The following is a 16,786-nucleotide window of genomic DNA, read 5'->3' on the forward strand; positions in this document are numbered from 1 at the left end:
TCAAAAACAATAAAATACCTAGGAATAAATTTAACCAAAGAAGTAAAAAACCTGTACTCGGAAAATTACAAGACACTAAAGAGAGAAATCAAAGAAGATACAAATAAATAAAAACATATACCATGTTCATGGAAAGGAAGAATTAATATAGTGAAAATGTCTATACTACCTAAGGCAATATATAGATTCAATGCAATTCCTATTAAACTACCAATGACATGTTTCTCAGAAATAGAACATATAATTTATATGGAACCATAAAAGACCCCAAATAGCCACAACAGTCTTGAGAAATAAAAACAAAGTACGAGGTATCATGCTACCCATCATCAAATCATACTACAAGTGTACAGTAATCAAAACGGTATGGTACTGGCATAAAAATAGACACTTAGATCAATGGAACAGAATAGAAAGCCCAGAAATAAATCCATTCATATATTGTCATTTAAACTATGACAATGGAAGCAAGAATTTACATTGGCGTAAAGACAATCTATTTCATAAATGGTGCTGGGAACACTGGACTGACACATGCAAAAAAATGAAACTGGACCACCTCCTTATGCCATATACGAGAACAAATTCAAGATGGATGAAAGACTTAAATGTAAGATCCAAAACCATAAAACTCCTAGAAGAAAATACTGAGAGTAAATTTTACCTGAGTAATTACCCTGAGTAATATTTTTACTGACATGTGCCCTCAGGCAAGGGAAGCAAAAGAAAAAATAAATATATGGGATTACATCAAACTTAAAAGTTTTTCCACAGCAAAGGAAACCATCACTAAAACAAAAAGGCATCCTACTGAATGGCAGAAGATATTTACCAACGATACATCTGACAAGGAGGTAATATCCAAAATTTATAAAATACTCATTCAACTCAACACTAAAAAAAACAAACCACCCAATTTAAAAATGGGCAGAGGACATGAAGAGACATTTTTCTAAAGAGGACATACAGATGGCCAACAGACATACGAACAAATGGTCAACCTCACTAATCATTAGAGAAATGCAAATAAAAATTACCATGAGATACCACCTCACTCCAGTCAGAATGGCTATCATCAATAAATCAACAAACAACAAGTGCTGGCGAGGTTGTGGAGAAACGGGAAGCCGGGTGCACTGTTGGTGGGATTGCAGATTGGTGCAGCCACTATGGAAAACAGTATGGAGGTATCTCAAAAAACTGGAAAGGGAACTACTTTATAACCCAGCAATTCCACTCTTAGGTATCTATCCAGAAAAGTCTAAGACACTAATTTAAAAAAATGTGTGCACCCCTCTGTTTATTGCAGCATTATTTACAATAGCCAAGACTTGGAAACAACCGAAATGGCCATCGGTAAACAACTGGATTAAGAAACTGTGGCACATTTATACAATAGAGTATTGCTCGGCTATAAAGTAGAAGGAAATCTTACCATTTGCAACGAAGGTGGTGAGGGAGAAGGGGAAAGGATTAGACAGCATAAATTGGTAACTACAATATTGCCATGGGGATATGAAGGACAGTTTGGGGAATATAATCAATAATGTTGTAAAGATTTTGTAGGGTATCAGATGAGCACATGTCTCATTAGGGAGGCCATTTCATGGACGGTGTAGATGTTTGACCACTGCACTGTACACCTGAAGCTTAAGATGAATAATATTGTATGTCAACTATAATTTAGTATATATATAATCATGAGCTATGGAGTACAACATAGGGAATAGAGTCAATGGAATTGTAATAGATATATACGCTGCCAGAGGGGCAATAGATTGGGGGGGAGAGGTTATCACTTTATGAGGGGTGATATGTCTAACTATTACATTGTTTTGTACACCTGAAACTAATTAAAAAAAGAGTTGACTATGCTAAAATTATCATCTAAAAATAGCTTAGAAGGGTGGTTCTCACTCAACATTGTTTATATTTTTACAAATCCTTTAATGTCTGGCTTCATGGATGACAGCTGGATTAACAAATCTGCTTCTGCATGCATTCAATCAGTTCCAATATGTTGTTCTAGTATAAGTATGTGAAGAAAATCCATCCACACAGATATGTATTGGGAAAGGGGGGAATACATTAGTAGCCTTTTCATATAATTACAGATATTTTTTTAAATGCTACACCAAGTTCAATAAGTGGTAATTTCTTAAGGGTTAGTTGCTATGTGGAATCTGAAACCATATCAACAAACATTTTGTACTCAGTAACATTTAAATCCAGTTCTTCCAGTGGCCAAACCTGGAATAATTTGAGCAACAAAATAAAAATTGAATTATAATCCAAAGAATAAAATAAACATCCATGATCCCGTCCTAATATGATTTAATAAATAAACGTGAGAGAAGCGATAAAAGTTTCTTACTGAAGAATTCCAATTAATAAATGTAGAAGAAATGAGGGAAATATAATATTACCATTAGAACATTTCATAATAATTGCTGCATGCGAGACACACTTGAGGTCATCTAATCCAAGCCCCTCCATTTTGATACACAAGAAAACCAGGGATTGGAGTGGAACAATGGCTAGCCCAAGGGCTCAAAGCAAGACAATCACCGAGTCAGGAAGAGAACACAAGGGGTTTTTTCACTGTATCATTTTTCATCCCTGATAGATCATACAGTCAGCGATCTTCAAAATTTCAGAATGAGAAAGAACCTCAAAGATCCCACCATCGCTTCTGATGCTTGAATTCTCTCTATGATATCCCTAAAAAAATGGTTACTCATCCTCAATTTAAATGGCTCTGATGAGAAAGAGTCATGACTTTCAAAGGCAGACCATTACATTTCCAAAAATCTCTCGTGGTTGGGAGGTTTTTAATATTAAACCCACATACAGTATTTACCTGTAAGTGTTACCATTGATTTCAGTTCTGTAACCTGGAACACCTTTAAAACCTATACTCACCAGAGAGCCCTTCAAATAACTACAGGCAGCTATCATGTCTTCCCTGACTTTTCACTAGTTCCTATCCTCTAGACACTTCCTCAGAGTGTGGTATATACAAGTGAGGTCTGATCAACTAAAATATGGTAGGACTACCACCTCCCTTATGGTAGATTCTATATTTGTATTAGTGCAACCCAAAAGTACTCTTGCTTGTACTAGATAACTGATCATACTGCTGATTCATACTGAGACTAAAATCAACAAAAATTATTAGTCTTAAATAGAATTTTGTATAAGACTTTGCATTTTTCCATATTAAATCATACCTCAGTAATTTGGACAGAAACGCCCAATCCAGGATTATTTTAAAAGAAATATGCTTAGTAACCTTACTGCTACAGACCTCCTAAAATGCTGAATAAATATTTTTTAGTGCATAGCTGCTTTGCAAGAAAGTAAAGAAAATCCCAAGGGGTCAAGAAGGATTAGAAGAATCCAGAGAGATGATTCAATGTTGTATTAGTACATGATATATCTGCCGATCTAGGCTTTAGTTTTAAATATCACAAAGGGATAGTATACAAAGTGAAAGGTCCATGCATGTTCAAATCAGATCAAAGACTGTCACATAAAGCAAGGATTCTAAAAACTGAATAGACAGTTTGAACAACAAATCAGACTAAGCTGAAGGGAGATTTAAACTACAAAACATACTTGAATACAACACAGAGAGACAAAGAAATTATTAAAGAATGATTAACATACATGAGAGATAAAATGAGGTCAGACATTTACCTTATCACAAGCAATAACAACTGAGAACTTCTCCTATAACCGTTTTTTTGACACAGCAGAATCCCAAATACTGTGTAGTATTTTACATATACCGTGTTTCCCCAAAATAAGACATAGCAGGACCATCAGCTCTAATGTGTCTTTTGGAGCAAAAATTAATATAAGATCCGGTCTTATTTTAACATAATATAAGACCGGGTCTATAATATAATATAGTATAGTATAGTATAGTATAGTATAGTATAGTATAGTATAGTATAATATAGTATAATATAGTATAGTATAAAATGTTATATTATATAATATTATATAATATATAATATAATACCGGGTCTTATATTAATTTTTGCTCCAAAAGACACATTAGAGCTGATGGTCCGGCTAAGTCTTATTTTCAGGGAAACACGGTATACAGTATATGGAATATACAGTATTTGGGATTCTGCTGTTTCACAAAAATGGGTATAAGAGTATGTTTATTTGTTTTGCTTTGGATTTGTTGTATTTCCTCAATGTGAGGCTTTATGTCAATCATGAATTCTGAAAAATTCTCAGGTATCATCTGTCATATAGATAGATAGATAGATAGATAGATAGATAGATACAGATATATCTTAAAAGCAGACCAGGAATACTTTTAAAAGGGGGGTGCCTTTTAAAGGAGTCCCAATGTCTGAAACAAAATAATCCCCATGCAGTTAATTTTTTTATTATTTGTATTCATTGTGTGTGTGTGTGTGTGTGTGTGTGTATGCTTAAGTTCACTGCATCAGAAACTGCATATAGTTAATTCCATTAATGCATATATTGCTTTTTCAAATAATCCTTTTTGTTGTCTTCATGGAGTCTCAAGTTAAAGAATCCTCTGTGGGGAAGAATAGAAATTGTATGCACCTTTAAGAAGTCTGCAATAATTCACAAGAACACGACAAAAGCAGTTCTTGATGGGGTGTGGGGAAAGAGTGGTATAGAGTGGAAACTGGAGAGTTGGCAGGGTTGGGTATGTGATTTTTCACCGATTATCTCTTATATTTGTTATTTTTTTGATCCATATGAATGTGATATCTCTGAAAAAATTAGCAAAAAGCAATAAAAGGACTTTTTCAAAAAGTAGACAAAAAAAACAGCCAGATTACCCACAAGGGAATAACAACTGAACTGATAGTTGAGTTTTCAGTAACAACAATAAAAGTTAGAAAACAGTGAAATAAAACCTTAACCAAAAAACCACCTCAATCTCGAGTTTAATACAGATTTAAATTTTTCTAGAAAAGGGGGATAATAAAGACATTTTCAGGTGATCCAAAACTGAGATTCAATCAGGGCGGCCGCATGGCTCAAGTTGGTTAGAGTGCGAGCTCTGAACAACAGGGTTGCTGGCTCGATTCCCACCTGGGCCAGTGAGCTGCACCCTCCACAACTAGATTGAAGGACAATGACTTGGAGCTGACGGGCCCTGGAGAAACATACTGTTTCCCCAAATTCCCAAATAAAAAAAATTTTTTTAAATAAAATTTGTATAATGGTCACTAAAATAATAATAGTAATATTTTTAAAAAACTGAGACTGAATCAGTGAGAGATTCTCACTAAAATAATATCAGAAGCATATATTTCAGAATGAAAGTGAGCCTCGAGTAGAGGTCTAAATTGCAAAAAAAGTATTTTAAGAAAATAAAATTAGAAACATCTGGGTCAATGTAAAACAAACTTTAACTGAATAAAACAAACATAACACAGTCTAATTTGTGGGAGTAAAAAGAAAGAGAACTAAAAGAGAAAAAAGAACAAAAATACTAAAAAATAGACTATAAATCAATAGGATGATCTTTGAATTACATTATTCTAATGTTCTAGCATTATCTTATTGCTCAGAATAAGATAAAGATTTTGAAACACTTAAATTTTGTTAGATTAAACATCCATTATACTAACAAAATAGAAATAAAGTATATAATTTCTAAAGGAAAAATGTATTAAGAAAAAACTGCACTGTAAAACTGTACGTTGGGCTTTACTTTGAACTAATTCTTAATTTTGAACCTGGCAACCTAATTCTTGTCAGGTATCTCCACAGTGTTTTGCTCTATAAATTGGCTTCAAATCATCATTTCTGTGTTCAATATTAATGTTCCAATTAATTACACACAATTCCTTCATTTCTATTCTAGTGAATTCTATCACATTCCATAAATGTTTCGAGACCTAAATCATACTCATTTTGCCTCAAGTTCAGGACTACAGTATCACTTTTATTCATTCACTCATGCACAAATATTGTATTTATCAAATGGCAATATTTTCTAGCACCATCTACTTTGAGCACAGATTTACTGAAAGTAAAAGTATTGATTCGGGCACCCACTCAGGGATCCCAAGCTACCACCAGCCTTGTTCACTTACAGGAAGTGTGGTAGGCAGAGTGGGTGACTTGTTCTAATTTCATATAAGTTAAAATATCCAAGTTTGGGAAGAAAAAGTGCACGGTAACTAAATTGAACCTTTCTAGTGAATATGTTCAGTCAGAGATTTCGCTACGTATTAAGTAATCTAGGATTTATGAACCCCCTAATTAAAAAAAAAAAGAAACATTTAACAAAATTTCTAACAAAATGTTTCTATCTTCCTGGGCAGTGTATACTTTTTTTTTAATCTGAATGTGCTAGACAGTCAACTTAATGTTGTATGGTAGACAGGTTACTATTTAACAATGATGTATTTGAAAAGCCTGGTGCTTCTTGATTTTTAAACTATAAAAATAGATATGCCATATGATCCAGCAATTCCACTCATGGGTATTTATCCAAAGAAAACTAAAACACTAATTCGAAAAGATACATGCACCCCTATGTTCATCAAAGCATTATTTACAATAAGCAAGATATGGAAGCAAACTAGGTGTTCATTGATAGATGAATAAATAAATAATATGTGAGATATCTATATTTATCTATATCTATATTTATATCTATATCGATATTGATATCTATATACATATAGATATATATATAAAATACAGCAATAAAGAATGAAATCTTGTCATTTGCAACAACATGGATGGACATAGAGAGTATTATGCTGAATGAAATAAGCCAGGTAGAGGAAGAAACATACTATATGGTTTCACTTATATGTGGAATCCAAAAACAAAACAAAACAAAAATAGACTCATAGAAACAGAAGGGAGGGGGGAAAGAGGATGGGTGAAAAAACGGAAGGGGAATATAGTCAATAATATTGTGATGTTTACACGGTGACAGATGATTACTAGAATTAGTGGGGTGATCACATTGTAAGGTATAAAAATGTTGAATTACTATATTGTACACATAAAACTTGTATACCCAATGTAAGATTGTATATAACCATACTTAAATAAAATTTTTAAAAATCTATATCCTTTCCCTCTGAAGAAGAAAAAGCTAAGACCTGATCCATTTAGAGACAGAAGAATGTAGGCAAAAAATCCCCATTATAAAGTATGCCACATAGCCCACAAGAGACAGTGGGCCTGCTCTAATGACAGTTCCCCAAGCCGCGAATCATTGAATCTACAATTTGAAGCCCTCTCTCACCAAAAGCAGTTTTATTCGGCTCTCCATGGAATCTCAGATTCTTTTTAATGTGCTGGTTTTATAATCCACAACATTTCCATAAAGGGAAGTCCTGTGTAGTCTGGCAATGGATTATAAATCTCCTTAACCCCGGTTCCCCACGTTTGAAACCGAATAACAGAACAGAGCATCACTCACACTGTCCTCTGGCCTCTCCAACCTGCTCTGTGAGGTATCTTCATAGGAACTCACCCCTGGATATGGAACACTGAGAACAGCACCTAAGTAGAAAAAGAAAAACATATCTATGAATTCAGTCCCTGACTAAGTCTGAATTCATATCAGGAAATAAGGAATTGACATCAAAAACATTCCTATAAGTCATTTGCTTTTTTATTCTGGAAATTCTGTGCATTCTAACCTCAAGACACATTTACATAAAGTCTTCTCAGGATGAGAAATAATAATGACTCATTCATTCATTCAACAAGCATTTACTGAGCCCCAACTATATGCCAGGACGTATGCAAGATGCTAGGGATGCAGACAAAGTTCCTCTCCTTAAGGAGCTAGATAATAAACGGGACAGGTACTGAAAGAAGTAACACGACCAGGAAGGGGAAGTGGGTGAAGGTTGGAGACTGCGCATAAATTGATAATTGTTGAAGCTGTCTAATTTTTGTATATGTTTAAAATTTCCAATAAAGAGAAGATTTAAAAAAAAAATTTAAATAAAGAAAGCAACTACCAATTTACAGGAAATATAGAGGTCAAAGGAATATGCTAAAGTACACCACAGAATGCAGTCAGACACTCTAGACGGCAAAAGACAAATGGTGAAGTTAGAAAGATTCTACCTGTTGACATAAACAGTGGTTGCAGAATGTTTGCTTTAAAATAATTCGTTAGGTCGTGCACTTGTTCTAAGCAATTTTCTGATTTGTATCATACTCAATAATTAAAGATTTTTAAGTACCCACAACATAATGCCAAAAAAATAAATAAATAAATAATTACTTTTTCTTGAGAACAACATATATGGAGAAAGAAACACAATATTTTTTTAAATGTGAGATAAAAAATGTGCTTGCTTGCAAGATTGTGTTAAACCACAAATCATTTAAAAAGAAAAGTGAGTAAAGGCACAAAAGCATACCTCCCAATGTTGAGGTATCATCGACAGGAACCAAAGATGACAATTCAAGGCTGGGGGGCGGAAATGTATGGAGTTAATAAAACAATAGAAATGTGAGGATTTATTTTTGTTTCCAAAAAGGAATTCAGTACATCTTCAAACAAAGATTCCCAAACCAAAGAACTAAGTAGTGAAGTTTAAAAAAACAGTCTTCATAATTCATTTATTTTACATTTATTGATTCCAACTCAACTAGAATACCCTATTTAAAGTACTCCCCTACTTACTGTATCACCCCCATTTAATTTCTTCTCAGTTCTTATCACTATGTGAAATTATTTTGTTCATTTATTTATCTATTTCTTTATCTCAGTCTCCAACCCATTAAACCTCTAGAATGGTATTGTCTAATATGATAGTCACTGGGCATATTTGTCAATTTAAATGAACTAAAATTAAATAAAGTTTAAAATTCAGTTTCTCCTTCACACTAGTCACATGTGTCTAATGGCTACCTAATTGGACAGCACAGTAAATTTCCATTATCACAGAAAGTTCATTTGACTAGGACTGCCTTTAGAATCTAAACTCCACGAGATCAGGGACTTTCTCTGCCATATTCTTTCTATATCTCCAGTCTAAACAGTACCTGCCATCTAGTATGCATTACATAGATATTTTTGGAATGAATAAATAAGTAAATACTACTGGCAAAGTGGTGTAGAAGACACTTGGCACATTGTTGTGAACAAAACCTGTGGTCTATGAAAGGTACAGTCTTACAGAAAATAGACACCAAATAAACGATTACAAATACAGTAAGTAGTACAGCCTGGAAAGTATGGGTGCTAAGGGGAACAAAGAAGCACAAATCTCATCGCATTTGAGAGATCATAGAACTCATACAATTATTTTATATAAAGACAGGCAAGCTTAGAGAACTGACTTAGGCAACAGTACTAGCAAGCTTCAGGTCTGCGAGCTATCCTTTAACCATGCCATCCAGGAACTGCAAGCAGAGATCCAAAGGAACTGAGAAAGCCCCTGCTCTCCAAGTCCAAATTTCCACATTCTCCAAAAATATAAAATTTAAAGTATAGTGATTTGGGGAAGTTTTAGAACTGTAAAGTTTGTGTACATGTCCTAAGGAAAAAGGACTGTACCCAAAAACAGCACTTTTTCAAAGGAGCTGTATAGTGATTACACCAATTTTCAATTCATAGCAATTGAAAACTCTTCAGCTTGACACAAGTCAACTTCCTAAGGTGATTCAATCACAAAAATGTCTCCCTCACAGACTTGTCAATGTCCCAGTGAGGCCCATCTTTAGAACCCCTCCTTTAGTTTGCCCTGCTGCTGTAAATTTAAGGTCATGGTGGTGGGGGTGGGGGAGGGGGTTATGGAAAGCCTCCAGATAAACATGGCACACATCTTGAAGCATCAATTTTACTTGAAGCATAGGCAGTTGGGGAGCGAAGTCACAACTCACAGTAATTTAAAATATTTTAATATTTTTTTTAAATGTGGCTCTATTATGGATAGATTACAAAGTTTAAATAAATATTAAGATAAAATATGATAATTCCAAGACATTTCACACCTGGAACTGGAGTGGGGGAGTCAAATAGGGCTATGTTCCCTAAACCCGCAGGCTTTGGCAGAAAATTTGAGAAACACAGGTTTTAAAAAACATATAAGAAAGAGTCTTCTGGTTTTTAAAAATACTATCTAGAAAGAATAATATATTAAACCATTACACCAAACCTATCACTATTGGTTATGTATAGTGCATTTGTAGGAAATTGCCTATTAAGTGAGCTGTCATCTAGAAAAACCTAAAGGAATATGATATCTGGTTAAGTCATTACAATGTGTGATGAGCAGAGGAAGGTTTGGGTGATGAGGAAACATTAAGAAGCTTCTTGGGTTGCAGGAGGTGGAGCTAAAAAGTGGGATTCAGATGCATTTGAAACAGACGTTACCATAATCATGCCTGAAAGGTCTATCAGTTGTCCACAGGGCAGAACCCTTCCCTAATACCCCCATTTGACAGATGAAAAAATGAGAGTCCAAATGTTCAAAGCCATTTTCCCAGTGTCACACAATAATTCAATATGGCCTAAGGACATACCTAAAATTCCTAACTGTATCCAGTTCCCGTTTCAATAATAATAACAGCAAGAATGATTACAACTAAATTTACTAAGTCCTCCTTCCATGCCAAGCACTGTGCTAAGTAGTTTATCTTACTTAATTTGCAACAATCTTAAGAGGAAGATTCTATTATCTGCATTTACACAGATGAGGAAACGAAGGCCAGAAGTGGTTATGAACGAAGGCCAGAAGTGGTTACGAATTTGCTCCCATAGCTAGCCAATGGAGGAGCTGGATGTAAAACAGGCCCATTTAATTCCAGAAACCGGCCTCTTACCCACATTAATTCCTTCCAACATGGACTTTGTGTCACCCATATTGTCTAGAAAAGCAACCAAGATGGTGCCACCTTACCTTAACAATAGTGACCTACATAAACTAAACCACCTAAAAGTCGAAGTGTCCCTTATGGTCCCAGAAAGAGGACTAAAACCCAATCAGAGTGGGAGAGTTATGAAGAGCAACCAAGTATACAAGTGGTCAAAGTAAGACAAAGGAGACAAAGCATAACACCGTAACCAGACCAGAAAGTTGGGATGACAATAGAGAAACCAGACTTCACCTGGAGTTGGGCCAATTGTCCCCTACCTCAGAATCAAATGGAAGCTAATTCTCTAAGTAAGCAATCAGAATGGAGAAGTTGGCTTACTTCAATAAAATTAGATTTCACTTACTGAATTCAAAATAACATTATTTTAATGATGGTAAATAGGCAACTCTCAGTAATTCAAATTACTTGTCTAATACTCCAACATTTCATCCCTTCCCCTCCTTTCAAAAGACAGTCAAGAACACTTAACAAGAATCCTTTCACATATTCTCATCAGGCAGGCCTCCTACAGGGATACCCTAAAATGTCACTCACAACAGAACTAGAACACAGAGTTGTGTTGATTTTGGAGACAGAAATGCTACTTCATTTCTAAGCCAAACCACAAATTTGAAGTTGTTCAATTCCGACCTTTAGTTTAATACCAGCAGCACACAACCCCCTGTGGCCTCATTTCCTCTGCTCATCCAGCACATAATTTATTTGTCACTATTGCTGCCTAATCATGTCAGTGGAATTGAGGTGGGATTATGCCAAAAAATATCACAGGTTTTAAAACACAGTGAAACAAGACAAGTGTACTTTCCTATCGAGATTAGTTGTCCCCGTGATAATTTTCTGTACTTTGCTTTGTTCTTGAATCTGTTAACTGTAACCGACATGAGACAACAAAAGAACTCAAGGCACGGAGCCAGGAACCCAGGGTGCTACTCCCATGTGTATCGTTAATGTTGTGTATGACTTGGGAAAATACCTCAGTTGCTCTGGGCCTCAAGAACCTAATCTCCAAAACAGGAACACCTCCTCACCCTACCTAGGTCACAAAGGTACTGACAAAAACTAAATAAAATATTATGTACAGAAGTATTATGAAAAGTATGGAATGCTAAACAAATGTAAGAGAAAATGGGTTAATGAAGCAGTGGCATATGTCATCCCATGCAGAATGAAACATTTGCTAAACATATATATATTGTGATCTATGATAAGCATCCTCAACTACAAATATAGTTGAGATATAAAAAAACATAAAAAATTCCCAAAGAAGAGTCCTTACACTGAGACTGTCACCAGAGACCTAATAATAGACATGGGTGATTGGGCAGGAATTCAGGTACTCATTTAACAAACATTTAGTGAGCACATATCCTACACTGTACCTTGTACTGGTGATTAAGGATACAACAGTAAGGGCATATAGCAGGGGGCTAAGCAGCGATGGCAGCAAAGTGGTGATGCTTTCAAATGTCTGCCTGTAATGGAGACAAGTGCTAGAGGAGGAGCTTTTGTAAAACAGGTGATATGGGAGAGACTTGAGCATGTTTAAATGCAAGTTAAATGAGTTAGTAATGGGACAACTGGAAGACTCAGGAGAAAGACAGAAACAAGAACAGTCAGAAATTTCTAAGAGGCAAGACGGGATGTGAAGTCCTGAGTAAGGTGGAAAACGCCTTTTTTAAAGAAACTTGGCAGATGACAGTAGAGGAAGCTTACAATGGCACGTAGAGTATTTGGTACAAGGCATATGTCAGCAAATGAGTTAGAGTTCGCATAGAAACAGCAATTTAAATTACAGGGGAGAACTGGTAGGCAGACTAGTGGTCCACCAACGACGAGCACATCCTAACCCCCGGGACTTGAGAATATGCTCTTTGCAGGGGAATTAAGGCGGCAGATTGAATCAATTTGCCAACCAGCTGGCCCTAAAGTAGGGGGCATATCCTGGTTTATTCAGGTGAGCCCAATGTAATCATAAGAATCCCTAAATGCAGAAGAGGGAGGCAGAAGAGTTTCAGACTGATGGAATGTGAAAACAACTCAACCAGCCATTCCAGCTTTAAGATGGAAGGGGGAGATGAGCCGACCATGTAGGCAGTCTTGGGAAGCTGGAAAAAGTGAGAACACAGATTCTCCAGGAAGGAACGCAGATCTGCCAACACCTTGGGGCCCAATTCAGACTTTTGACTTCTGAACTATGGACCTGTAAGATAAATTGATGTTTTAAGCTACCAAAGTTTTGTGGTAATTTGTTACAGCAGCAATAGAAAACTAATACGAGAGTCTCTTAACAAATAGAATACGAGAACAATCTCACACAAATCATAAAAATAAATCTGAATATGGAAAAATAATAGGTGAATTAAAGGTTTTAAGGGCTCACTATAGTACTCAAGGTAAAGAAAGATGTGTTCCGTGAATTCTTCGACCACTCTCATGGTGTCCCTTCCAGTGTTAACCTGACTCCAGGTCACCCCATTTTAGCAACTACCACAGTTGACAGTTTTCACCCAACCCCAACCTGATCTGCTCTAGTTTCATGGGAAGGGTACAAACTTTTAAATTCTCAAAATTCAATTATTTATGTATATTTTTAATCATATGACATACAGTCGTTTGCATCTGTTATCTAATGCCTTTCACTTAGCATAATGCTTTTGAGGTTCACTGTGTTGTATGTTATCAGTCCTCAGTCCATTATCAGTCATACACCGTGCATTATCAGTCATTCAGTCCTTCTTTATGGTTGAAGAGTATTCCTTTGTATGAGAAAATTCAGTTACATTTTAGTTCATATGTATTGTTACTTTTATACATGCCTTATTTCCCAAGGATAGTGAATAATATTTTGAGTTGCCTCTTATCCCTAATATAGACAGTGACTTATCAATAAAAATGTATGATACAGTTTTGCAATGATGCTTATTTGTGAATGTATTCCAATGTGATTAATATATTAGGAAACAACGGAGCATAATGCAAATTTCTCCTTTACATATACACAACTTCACTGCAAGAAACACTGGTGAACACAGAAAACTGTACCCAACTGAAGTAAGCCACACAGGAATACACAAAACACATATGTGTGCTACATCCCAAACATTTCCCAGCTACCTCAGTTTACCCCATGTGTGACGAGCCACACACATCCTCCTATAGTGTCACAACTTCCCATCCTATTTCAGATAACCCTCCTTCCACCACTTTACAATAACTCACAAACTACAATCTTTCCAACGGCCACTTCCACAAGCAAATTTCAGGGCTTCTTCCAGGTTCAGAGCCGTATCTATTTAGTATTCATGTACTTCTTAACTATATAAGATGTACAAAATGTGCTATCATTTTTATTAGGTACAACCAAGAAGACTACTGGCACTCACCAGATTATTTAGTCCACTTCCTGTGTGTTGCAACGGCAACCACCAGGAATCTCCGAGCACTGCCTCTCAGTGGTAAGGAGCCCACACTCAAGAAACCACATGGCCCCACATCTAAGTAGGGGCTCAAACCCAGACCCCAACGTACACTCAGTGGTAACATTAGCTGTATAGATAAGTGAGACCACAGAGTCCTACTTCCCTCCTGTTTACTCATGTTTGATCTGAAACTTACATGCACTTCATTACCACCCACATATATGTGTATACCCCAACTATGCATTTGCCTGGACACTGACTCACCTAGTTGGTTTTTCAATCTGCCTTTCCTGTAATTTAAGGCAAACTTCTGGACTCTCCGGGATTGCGTGCCCTAGTGGTGTGTTTCGAAATAATCACCCACATGCTGGCATAATCTAGATATTCTGAGTACGGATAAAATTGGAAACCGTTAGCCCCTGAAAGCTCAGAAGCCCTCACCTTCCATGATCTGATTTGTCCTGCCACTGCTCAGGAGCCAGAACTGACCTTAACCCTAAGCCTAAAGGCCAATGAAGCCAAGACTCATAACCCTGGAGGATTCATCAAGGTCGTGCTATTATATTATTATACTTCACGGTCATAGCCATTATTCCTCAGTAAAGCGATCCACACCACCACCCATCATCTAATAAACTCTTCTCCACTAAGGTGTACCATTTCAGAGTAATTTCATCATTAGCCTGTGAGCTGCAACAACAGTATATCATTCCATATTCCATTTCCAGAAATCTATTTCCTCACCAAGAGAGAGGAACAAGTCTGCCCCCTGGTAAGGTCAGACAGTAAACAAGCACAGTGGCTATGGTGGTGGTCTGGAAAGGCAAGTGGCCTCACGATGAGAAAAGAATTTGTCACTTACCCACAGGCCTGGTCATTGCAGGAACTGGCAAGAAAATAGAAAGGGACCATTAAATTTGGGGTGAGTCTTGGAGTAGGTAGGATACATCTCTGTTGCCAAACATGAATTTAGGGGAAAAAAGACACTCACCCGCTTACAGTTTCCTTTGTGTACGCCAGTTTCTAAGGAAAACAAAGATTTTTTTTAAATGAATGTTTGAGTTCAAGACAGTTAATACGCTTAAGCTGTAAATAAAACTTATTGCATAGAGAACAGAATGCCCTACCATTATAGAATTGACATCATTACTCTTTACGGTTAGACAAATAGTTAAAGCAAGGTACCAACAATGCCAAGTTTGTTTTGTGACTGTGAGACCATCCCTACATTCAGTCTCTATTTATGGGTCCCAAAGCTCCATCAGCTTACAGGCTCTCTTTTAATGGGCACAGATTAATAGACTTTACCTGCTAATCATTCCAAATAGTCTACAAGTTAGAAATTGGTACAGTTTTACATAAACCTTTCCTGGACTGAGAATTAAAGTATTTTGTGATCTAATGTATTTATAGTAACTCTCATTCTAGAATAATATAAACATGTAGATTAAAATAACTGATAAATGTGCCTTTCCAGAATTCAGAGAAAAAGACAAATTGTGTCAATTATTGGATTATTCCTCTGGGGCATTCCAAATCAAATTGTCCTCAAGTTTCCTCTAACTTAGTGGTTTTGTTTTGAGACTAATATGATAAAAAGAACACTAACTTGGAGTCAGAAACCTCGTTCCAAGTCCTGTTTTCTCTCACTCTGGTGTTAGGCCTCAATTTCCTCATCTGTACAATGGAGAGACTATGACTCTAAGTTCACATTTATAAATAACTCACTGCTCTTCTTACTCTACAGACTCTCCTAGAATAATCTCAGCAACTCTCATGGTTTTAATTACCACCTCAAGACTGGTGATTCCTGTAGCTGTATTTATAACCCTGACCACTCTCCTGTCTTCATACCTAAATATCAATCAATTCACATTTCACAGGTGGCTCAAATCAATACTTCAAAAGTGAACTCATTCTCCGTCCACCCACCATCTATAAAACTGCTTCTCAGCCTGAGTTCTGGGTCTTAGTCATCGGAGCTAGAAACTGGGAGGCTTCCTGGACCATTCTTTTATTCTACCCAACTCCCACCAATCCATGACTTTAATCTAAACAAGATTAGGCAGGACTAATCTTGTTTCCCCATTTATGTCCCTCATGCTCCCTTTCTCTATCTCATGGTTTAGTTGGGACCCTCAGCCCCTTGGGCCTGGAGTACGAAAGCAGCATCCAATCTGGTCTCTGTTCCACTTTATCCTATGGTGTCTAAAAACCATAGTAACCATTTTAAAATTAAAAACTATCAAATCAGCCCCTGTGACTCACCTACTTCCAACCCTTCAATGGTTTCCTATCACCTAGAGAGTTAAATACAAAAGTGTTAAGTTATCCACTTTGCCAGCCTGATCGCCTGTCACTTCTGGTACATCGGCCCAAGTCATTCCCTAGAAACTCCTGGGCCATGTTGTCCCCTCTGCCTAGAATGTCTATCCCAAGCTCCTCCTCATTTAGCTAATTTGTATTGTGATGTAAGACTCAATCCAGGTTACACA

At 36.4% G+C, this 16,786-nt stretch overlaps 1 protein-coding gene across 1 annotated transcript in view; it reads right to left on the reverse strand.

Annotated features, from left to right (window-relative positions):
* The window catches only part of IMPG2 (interphotoreceptor matrix proteoglycan 2), an 84,317-nt gene that overhangs the window by 43,126 nt on the left and 24,405 nt on the right, over positions 1-16,786 (reverse strand). Inside the window, exons 4-6 of the mRNA XM_033135498.1 lie at positions 15,283-15,314; positions 8,409-8,458; positions 7,451-7,533 (exon numbers count right to left, since the gene is read on the reverse strand). Coding sequence (XP_032991389.1) covers positions 7,451-7,533; positions 8,409-8,458; positions 15,283-15,314 — 165 coding nt within the window. The remainder of the gene's footprint in view (positions 1-7,450; positions 7,534-8,408; positions 8,459-15,282; positions 15,315-16,786) is intronic.

The sequence above is a fragment of the Rhinolophus ferrumequinum genome, chromosome 2, assembly GCF_004115265.2.
Source record: "Rhinolophus ferrumequinum isolate MPI-CBG mRhiFer1 chromosome 2, mRhiFer1_v1.p, whole genome shotgun sequence".
NCBI classification, from domain to species: Eukaryota; Metazoa; Chordata; class Mammalia; order Chiroptera; family Rhinolophidae; genus Rhinolophus; species Rhinolophus ferrumequinum.